We start from the raw sequence: 10,083 nt of genomic DNA, 5'->3' as shown, positions 1-10,083 counted from the left end.
CACCACACACACTGAATGAACCTGTAGAAAATGGCATTTGTCACCTACAGCTCCAAAAGTTTCTGTATTTCTATTAATAGAATTACTTGCCCATTGTTATTAATTAAAGTATCCTACAACTGAATATCATGTCATTTACTAAGTACGTAACGTCTGCAGTGTAGAGCGGAAACTAGCTCTATGCAGGGGCGGACCCAGACATTTGCCCTACCCGGGGCGATTTTAGGGGGGGGGGATTTAGGCCCCGCCCCCTTTCTGTGTTCTAAGGCTGCCGGCGGCTGTACAATATGTGCAGGTCCGTTCAGCAGTGAAAGTGTACTGTCCCGCTGCTCTGATTGTGTTTAAAACACAATCAGAGCAGCCGGGCAGCACACTGTCACTGCTGAACGGACCTGCACAGTGTGCAGCTGTCGGCAGCAAGCCCCTGCTAGGGGGGACGATCGCCCCGATCGCCCCCCCCCCCTGGATCCGCCACTGTTACCCATTATACTCTATAGGAGGGGCTACATTTCCACATGATGTCACGGATCCAAATGGTGATGTGTGAGGTGGGGGTGGGAAGAAGTTTCTTGAGATGGAGGACGGGAGGGACTGGGGGGCTTGGAGGGAGTGATGACGTTCCCAACAAAATACAGTCAGGAGCACAGATGCAACTCGTTTAGTGGAGCAGTGCAGAGATGAGATTTCCTTTCAGACTAATGAAATGAGATGATGTAGTAACATGGGTAAGGGTTGTTACTTGAGAAGCAGAGGGCTTCACAAAAGGACTCTGGACTGCTCACAAATCCCATCGTGTAATACAGAAAGTCGCCATATCCCCTCACAATCATGATTCATTTAAGCCACTAATGAGGATAAACCGAACGGTAATTTAGAAGATGAATGAATAGGTTTACTTAATTAAAATGGCTTATGAGATAAGCGTGCATCTTGATGTGTGCTGGGAGGATCACTTAGGTGTACTGGTGCAAAGCCCAGACATTGTGCCGTACACTTTAGGTGCGCTTCATATAGTCCTCCTAGATTTTTGTTAGCGGAGTCATCAAATTTTAAAGGCATACATTGGCCTAATGCTATCTATGTCACTGATTTGATGAGGTGTAATATATTTAAGTATAGGTCATACAGCTTCTATATGTGTCTGTGTTGGGGTTTAGCAGCTGCCATTTGCCTTAAACAGAAAAGCAATAACACTGCCTCCTGCTGGGGCTAAGATGGCACTGCATGCCATCTAAGAGCATAGATATAAATGTCAAAACTTTCGGAGTTATAGACCAAAATATTTAATATTCATTTTGTTTTATTTTTCGCCTGTCAATGACAAAAAAAATATTTTGACTGATAAATTATCGTATCTACTGCATATTATAATATAAAGAAATTTCGTTTTTGACTATGCCAGTGAAACCATATAGCTTGAATGCTGAACAAGGTCAGATACAGCAGACATTAATAAAATTCTAAATAGATTATGCTTCTTTAAAAGGTTCTCCGTATTTCATACGGCCAAATTTAACTAGAATCCAAAATGCATTTTATATTAAAATGGGTATTATATTCTGTACAATAAGAATACATCTTTATACAAACTCTTTATTCTTCGATTTCTGAAACAAGTACTTGTCTTTTGGGTGATTTCAGATGACAGCAAAGATTCTAAATGCCTTGCTACCCATTGGGTTATGTAAGCTGCAAAACAAATAAAACACAGCATTATTAATATATTTAGTAAATTATTATTATTCACACCATCAAGTCCAAACTTTTATATTAAGATTTTAAATGTTTTGGTGCTTCCTACCCAGTACCCTAATTATATAGCAGGATCTAAGGACAGTGACAGTTGTACTTGACAGGTGGATGTCAGCGTGAATACAGAGAGGGAGAAACTGGGACTCCACAGTAAGATTCATGCGAGAACCAGGGAGTAGAGGGAGGCAGAAGGAGAGACAGAGAGAAGTAAAGAGAGCAAGTGAGTGAGTGTGTGTAGAGAGAGAGACAGTGTGAAGGAAAGAGTGAAGGAGGGAGAAAGAGAAGGAGGATGAGAGAGCAAAGGTAAGAATGAGAGTGATTGAGAGAGTGGCGAGAGAGCAAGTGGGGAATGGCGAGAGAGCAAAGGAGAGATAGTGTAAAGCGAAAGAGTGAAAGAGGGAGAGTGTAAAGCGAAAGAGTGAAGGAGAGAGTGTGAAGAGAAAGAGCAAAGGAGAGAGTGTGAAGCGAAAGAGTGAAAGAGGGAGAGTGTAAAGTGAAAGAGTGAAGGAGAGAGTGTGAAGAGAAAGAGCAAAGGAGAGAGAGTGTGAAGCGAAAGAGTGAAAGAGGGAGAGTGTAAAGCAAAAGAGTGAAGGAGAGAGTGTGAAGAGAAAGAGCAAAGGAGAGAGAGTGTGAAGCGAAAGAGTGAAAGAGGGAGAGTGTAAAGCAAAACAGTGAAGGAGAGTGTGAAGCGAAACAGTGAAGAAGAGAGCTACTTAGCCCCAGGACTAGATAAATGGTATTTATTCTAATAAAAGTCACATCATGTGTTGACAGTGCTGACACAAAGGCTGCCCAGCCATCCACTCAGTACTTTCATCATTTCCATCACTTGAAAGTGGAAAATGCTAAGGTGTTGGAGAACTTTAAATAAAAATCCTCTACTTTCTCAGTAGAACGTACTACTGATCAAGTGTCGGGGAGTAGGTGAGTAACTCACAGATAGGGTTCTGGATGGCAGACATCCTATAATGCAGGTTGTTACACTACAATTTTTTTTTTGGAAGGGGGGGGGAGGAGTGTAATATTTTTCTGTGTATTGCATTCCTCATTCCTGCTTCATGTAGTGAGTCTAGTATGAAAATGAGAGAAATCAATCAGATTCATCATTCTTGTAGTGTAAAAAATCTGACAGCTGTCATGCTTTGGTTAGTGAATGGAATAGTTATTTTGTTTATCTTTATAACACTTACTTAATAATGTTTTAACATTTAAACACACAACCAACTAATTTAATCTTTATATTTAAATACTTAAGTGGGGGTGGCAGGTTGACTGTAATGGCAGATTGCAGGCATAAAGAACTAGAGGTAGATTTACTAAAGCTTCTAAAAAGGGAATGTGGAGGTGTTGCCCATAGCAACCTAACAGATTCTAGCTATCTTGATTGCTAGAATTTGTCTTGTTGCTATGGGCAACACCTCCACTTTCCCTTTTTAGAAGCTTTTGTAAATTTACCCCCAATCTTTTGAACACATGCTCAGAGATATGATATACAACTAATAGAGCAAAATGCAACAACAACAAATCAGTAGTAACATTTGTTCCTTATGGCCTAATTCTGCATAAATTCTCACTGTATTCTTCACAGCTGTTTCTACATATCTGGTATTATGGTTTAAGTGATCTGCTTACAATACTTAGAGGACTCCTTGTGTAGGTGAAGACTGAGCCACAGCAAACTTTAGATTAGATTTCTTTTTTTACTTGTTGCGTGCCTATGGTACAATAGTCTTCAGATGCTTAGCAGAAAGCATCGTATCAAATATTACATTACACCCAGCAGGAGGAATAAACCACAGAGCTGGTCTATAAGCAGCTTGTTAGGGTATGATTTATGGGATTACAGGAGACAAGCAGTTATGGTACCACAGCTTCTCCAGGGTTTACTTAATACAATCAGTTACACAATTGAAGAAATAACAATGGTTTGTCTATTCAGATCTCTATAAACATACAAAATGTGTTTGTGTGAATTGTAAAAACCTGATAAACTTTATTAACAGCCCCCAGAGCTGATCACAACTTTGCTTTAAATCTACTGTCACGCAATTTAACATCTGAAATTTGCAGCACTGCTTATAATGAAATCTGCAAGCCTTTTTAGTTGTAAAAAAAAATGCAATAATGAAATAAACATAACACAGAATGGTCAACCTCTACAAACAGAAACATATTAAATATGCTACAGGCTTTCCTGTATTGTTTTACCTCTCTGAAGTGATTCCATTTTGAGTCGATCCAAAATAGTGTTTCTTTTTATCTACCGGCATCACATCCACATAGCCGCCTTGATGATTATGGACTACACCAGCATGAAGGGCTGCCTTGCAAACACTAGATATCTGTGACAAACAAAGTCAAATACGTTTTAAAAGTTCAAATTTTACACAATATGATTTTGCGTGAGTTACAAGTGTGCGTATGTATGAGAGAAGCATGTCTGCATGAATCTGGTGAACCATGTGACCAGGGCCATTTTATTCTGACTTAAACTTAAATGATGCTTGATAAAGTTATCGTGGATAAAGTGGAAATATTTTTTCTATGCACACATGATTTCCTGTAAGTATATCGAAGGACGGAGCTTAGAGGCTGGCGCATACTAGTGATATTTTACCGCATAGTGAATTAATTTCTTATGGAGATCCCTAATATCTATTAATGCATCCCCAGTACACACTCTGGCAATGGATGCACCTTGAATGAAGAATATATTTTTGTACGTTGAGTGCTTTAGGATGTACAGAGGACAGCCCATAGAGGTCGCTATAAAAGGTGTTCCAGCAGCAATCACCATGCAGCTAAATGGAGGTAAACCACTAGCTGTGTCTAGTGAGAGCCAGCTCTGAAGTTACAGTTCCAGAATGTCATTTTGCCCTCATTTTACATAAATTGGTCAATAAATTAAAACAGATTGCATTGAAGGTTTAGTGGCCTATCAACAATTACTAACACATACAAGGACAGCATTCATAGTATGTTTCTTTTTAAAGTACTTTTTATTACTTCACATGTGTTAAACTTACAAGGGGTCATTTACAAAGGTGCAAAATTGCTGCCTAAGGCTGGGTACACACTACACGGTTTTCGTCCAATAATCGGCTAAATCAGCCGACATGCGACCGCTCGTTCAAAAGTCAGGTCAGTGTGTGCAGTGACACGATGGTTGAAAGTCTGCCCAAATGGACGATTGTCGCCTCACTTGGTTGGTCGTACTGTTTAATATTTTCGTTCCAATCTCGTTTCCGCTGTGTAGTGTGTATAAACTTCTGACCGATCCACAACAGTGAGTACGAAATTACAGTCATTGCTCACGACAACATGGCTGTAAAAAGTCGCTAAAGGGACGCCCACTCTTCCCTTTATCGTCCTAAACAAGGCTAGTGTGTATGCAGCCCATGGACCGATCGGCATAAAAAGTTGGTGGAAAATTCTGTAGTGTGTACCTAGCTTTACATGTCGTTTTTGTGATATTCCGTTGCACCTGTTTGCATTGGTTTTTGTATGTAAAATTTAAGTACTTTAGCAGAGAAAAATCTGCTTTCCCTTGCTAAACAGGGAGCACCTCTCTAAATATGCCTTCTCCGTTTTAATTAAATTAAAATAATCTTGTCCCGCGAAAAACAAAAGTTATTATTGCACGCTTATGCATAATACACCTAGCATGCAGGCAGCAAATAACAGCTCTATCCTCTCATGAAATGTCACACAGTTGTGCAGCACCACACACGCCAATCATTTTCCTGCGCAAAATCTAGGTGTGTTGCTTAAAATCCGATGCATATGCATGTGATGTTAAATACTTTTGTGTCAAAAAAGACAAAAGTATTATAGGAGTGATACCTTTATTGGCTAACCCCAAAAAAATGATTGCATTTGCTAGCTTTCAGAGCACAGAGACCCCTTCATCAGTCAAGTTTACAAATGAATGACTGAGAAAAAAAGCATATCCACAAAGACAGGTACAAATATGCATTACGCAAGGTTCATGTGTTGCACTTTCTTAAATGACTCTTAGGGGTAAATGTATCAAGCTGAGAGTTTGAAAAGTCGAGATGTTGCCTACAGCAACCAATCAGATTCTAGCTATCATTTTGTAGAATGTACTAAATAAATGATAGCTAGAATCTGATTGGTCTTTCAAACCCGCTGGAAAACTCTCAGCTTGATACATTTACCCCTAAGAATGTATAACTTTGGTATTTTTCTGCATAGTCTACATACTGTTACATGAGCTTTACAGGTCTAGACGGATGCCGTAGCTCACATTCAGTTACATGGCAGAGGTCGGCAAGTCTCAGAGTGCAGGTCAGGAAGTTATAACTTTCTGCTAGGTCTTCACATGCACTTGCCTGAACAGTTATGCTGGACTACACATTGCAGACTCTGAGATCATATATCCTTAGACTGCACTTTTGCTTGGACAACCTGTTATTACAGCACAACAGGTGCTTCAGACAGTAATCTCTTGTAAAGATGTCAAAGATATTCTAAGACCACTGCACTTACTTGTCAAAACAGACATTTAGAAACTGTGCCAGGAAGGTGCTCACTAGTAACTAGTTGCTTTTGCATATTTTAAATATGTCTACTATATTTTTTTTATGCCCGACTACAGGAGAGTTTCCCGGACAAAACATTGGTTCAGTGTAATGTTTTCACAAGCCTTCTTCTTTTGAAATATCCTATATTATTTGAACATGCGTAAATCTTACGGAAATAAGGTCAGCTCACAGATGTGGGAAAACAACGCAGGTAAACGCTCTCATATTCTGCTACAAGCCAAGTCCTCTGTGGTTAATGTTCATGCTGCATATTAATATAACTAGGTCAAGTTTTGCTCTCTCTGGGAAACTAGCACTGTGCTCTATGAAGAAATCAAGAAATTATTTTTGTAGTACTAGATTTATATTTTGCATAAACAGTGGAAAGAACAGATTTACTGAGTAGTTGCCCATTTTTAAATACTATTCCCATGGATATTTTGCTGTGAGACAGGTGCTTCTGTGCGTATAACATACAGTGTCCTTGAGGTAGGAGAACATTCTTAGAACAGGTACAGTGCAATAAAGCAATATTAAAATTAGAACATTGTGAGGGCTCATGAAAATAAGACTTGACCTGTATTTGAAAATAGGGACAACTGGCAGCTATGGTAATGTTCAATATGTCATATGCATTGTGATTGCAGACACCCAATTACAGCTGGTGGATCTGTGGGGAGATTGACTGGGATGGTATACAGGAATAAATCAGTTAAATCACAATATATGCTTGAATATTTTGCCCCGGCACTTGGCATATAAGATTATACGGCTTTAATTTAATAGACAATTTAAAAGTAAAGTTTAGACTTGAGCTATTGCTAGATTGATGAGCATGGGAACATGGAAAATTAAATCAACATAGGTGGATCAAATATAAACACATCATTTTACATGGCCATTTATGTTTTTTTTTAATGAAAACAGATGTTAAATCATGTACAAGCACAAAACTTAATCAGCCAGGAGCTCTTTGCTGGTAGTCCATCCTTTATGTTAGGTCTCTATATTGGCCCATTCAGCAAATTCTAACTTACAGCCAATTAAAGAAAACCATATTTCAAATCTTAGATACTACTTGACGGGTAGTGAGAAGGGGCTGTACCATAAAATGAGGGAGGAATGCAGCATTAGTAGCACTTCCAATAGGGCTCATTGAACCCTATGAAGAATGTGCAGGCAATACATAAGTAGAAGGCATGTTAGGCAATGGAACGTTTTATGGGAAGGAAGGTGGAGAGATACAGAATACTCGGAGGCATGAGTACCTGAAAGTTGCACAGCTTCTTGCCACTGTCTGACATTGAGCAGACTGTGTGAATGCACAAAAATCACTCTTTGCCATTAGAATAATTACAACATTAGAGCCCACCACTGCTGTCAAAGTCAGCATTCCTGTGTTGTTCAAGTTACAGCTGTGGTCTGTTTTTCATGCTTTGTGCTGCCAATGTCTATGAGAACAACAGTCGAGCCTGCAGTTCCTTAAAAACTAGGAGATTAGGCAAGTATAAGAAGCCGAGCCTTGCTGTGTCTGTCATCAGTGATGGTAAAAGTGCAACTTACCATGACAACTCCCCCCCCCCCCCCCCACTCCCCCGCCTCCCAACAGTACCCAGGTACCCAGGTACCCCGTGAACATCTCATTAACACTGACCAATAAAGACTTCAGGGACCCCAGCAGATCAGAATGGTGCATAAGCCATCTAAAGGTGACTAAACCTTTAGATTTACCTCATTACAATGAATTCCACCCACTACTTATCTTCATCTGACATTACCATTTACCTGATACAGAGATTACTGGCATACAGTCTTAAACCCAAGTGATCTGATGATTGCAGACATAAATAGCACTTAACTTTAATTTTATTAAACCAAAATACTTATTTAATCACTTATAGCTAAAATAAACATATTTACAAATGCTACTGATTAAACAAACCATTACACTGTTATTACAACTTGTACAGTTAAATGTTCTTATCTATACACTTCTGGCTATGTGCAGGGTTTCATGCAGAATTATTCTTAGCTTATAGCAAGGTGACGTGATTGTAAAAGTAAACCACATTTTAGTATGTACATATAGGTGCATAAGCCGTGCTATTTCTCTGATCAATAATATGAATTGCCTGCATATTTTTCATAGGGTTCAATGAGCCCTATTAGAAGTGTTACTAATGCTGCATTCACCAAGTGGTGAACTCCGGTAAAACAGGACGGTGCCCTAAGTGTCAGTCTATGCTAGAATTTATTTACTTGGTTTTGAATAGGTCCATAGATTGACACCATGGGCTGAATGAATAACAACAGTGTGGGAGGTCTGTGTATCAGCGGATTGGGCAATTGCATGGTGGGAAAAAAGAATGAGTAAGTGCTGTTTGGGAATTATAAACTAGGCAACCAATGGAGCTTGAAGATTGCTTCAGTAAAGCGAGATTTCTGTATGAAGCCTTGGCTTAATTATATTTGAGAGTTGATTATAGTTAAATCCCAGCCCAGTGACTGCTCAGCATTACAAACATATTATGTAATATAATAGACTTTCTGAACCGAAGCTTCTCCTGAGTGCATTGCATATTTATAGGAGTTTCATGTCCTTATGTTTTTCTATGATTGTAGACCTTTAACAGGTAGTTATAGATTGTGTACCACTTGGTTAGAATAAACATTAACATGAGAATGTATCCATCACATGTGATGAGTTTGCTGATGCTCCATATATTATGTGTATAAATTGAAATTCAAAGTACTCACGTCAGAATAAATCCGTGTTCCAAAAACTCGAGCATAATGTGGACTTGCTTGTGCACAGTTACGTGGACAGTAAAACCTATGGGAAAAAAAATAGAGTAGTAGACTAAAATGTTATTATAGAAATGTCTGATATATACAGACACAGAGGCGGAACTAGCGATCTGTGGGCCCTGATGAAGAGGGGCGGGGAGGAGAGGACCTGGGCCCCAACCCTCTGCATGTTTCACGCAGCAGGCCTATTATCTCCATGGGTCTCCGTGTGCACCTGCTGCACAATGGTAGTTCCTCCACTGTATAGATAACATTGTCAATGTTTAATGAAACAGGTACCAACCATCCTTCTATACACGCATTCTAGTTCTAAAAAATACATTCAAACTGATTTCAATTACTGACATGGCTAAATCGAAATGACATTCATTGTAGTGTATAGAAACTCCACTGTTTAATTACAGGGTATGGTACACATTTCAGAATATTGTGAAATACATTCAGAGATACATTGCATGATTATAAATAGGGCTCTCTATTTTCACCAAATCAAAAATCACCATAACCCAAAGCATTTGTTTCTCAAAATTATATGGCACTCATCAGCTTTTCAAAGCTATTCATGGAGGTAAATGTATCAAGCTGCGAGTTTCCAGCGGGTTTGAAAAGTGGAGATGTTGCCTATAGCAACCAGTTAGATTTTAGCTATCATTTTGTACTACTTCTGCGATAAATAGAATGCTAGGACACCAACTGAGGAGTCTTAATTAATGTTGTATTACTTTGCAGGCTCACTTTCCATAACTAGCTGACTACACCATATAAGTGTCTACAAGGCGAGACTATTATTTTATTTTTATATTTACCCTTCACCCACAGCATTAAAAAGTAGTTTTTGGGGAAGTGGTGTACTCCATTAAATGCCAGAAAGAGAACCTTTTGGTTATGGATTACAGAAATTTGCAGCACAGAGGCCCAGTGGTTAGCATTGCTTCCACACATCATCCGGGTCATAGGTTTGATTCCGACCAGAGCCCTA

The 10,083-nt window shown here is 39.2% G+C and overlaps 1 protein-coding gene across 3 annotated transcripts in view; it reads right to left on the bottom strand.

Annotated features, from left to right (window-relative positions):
- Window positions 1–467: 467 nt before the first annotated feature.
- The window catches only part of CRISPLD1 (cysteine rich secretory protein LCCL domain containing 1), a 59,891-nt gene continuing 50,275 nt past the window's right edge, over window positions 468–10,083 (bottom strand). For 2 of the 3 annotated variants that reach the window (XM_075213677.1, XM_075213679.1), the window contains 3 exons: window positions 9,054–9,129; window positions 3,961–4,094; window positions 468–1,689 (listed from right to left, as the gene is read on the bottom strand). In XM_075213677.1, coding sequence (XP_075069778.1) covers window positions 1,638–1,689; window positions 3,961–4,094; window positions 9,054–9,129 — 262 coding nt within the window. In that variant the 3' untranslated portion in view covers window positions 468–1,637. Of the gene's footprint in view, window positions 1,690–3,960; window positions 4,095–6,540; window positions 6,620–9,053; window positions 9,130–10,083 lie in introns of those variants that run through there. The other variant, XM_075213678.1, reaches the window with a different exon arrangement.

This window comes from Mixophyes fleayi, chromosome 5 (genome assembly GCF_038048845.1).
Source record: "Mixophyes fleayi isolate aMixFle1 chromosome 5, aMixFle1.hap1, whole genome shotgun sequence".
In the NCBI taxonomy this organism is placed as follows: Eukaryota; Metazoa; Chordata; class Amphibia; order Anura; family Limnodynastidae; genus Mixophyes; species Mixophyes fleayi.
Note: the sequence above shows the minus strand (reverse complement) of the source record. Positions and strands in the feature narration are given on the sequence as shown.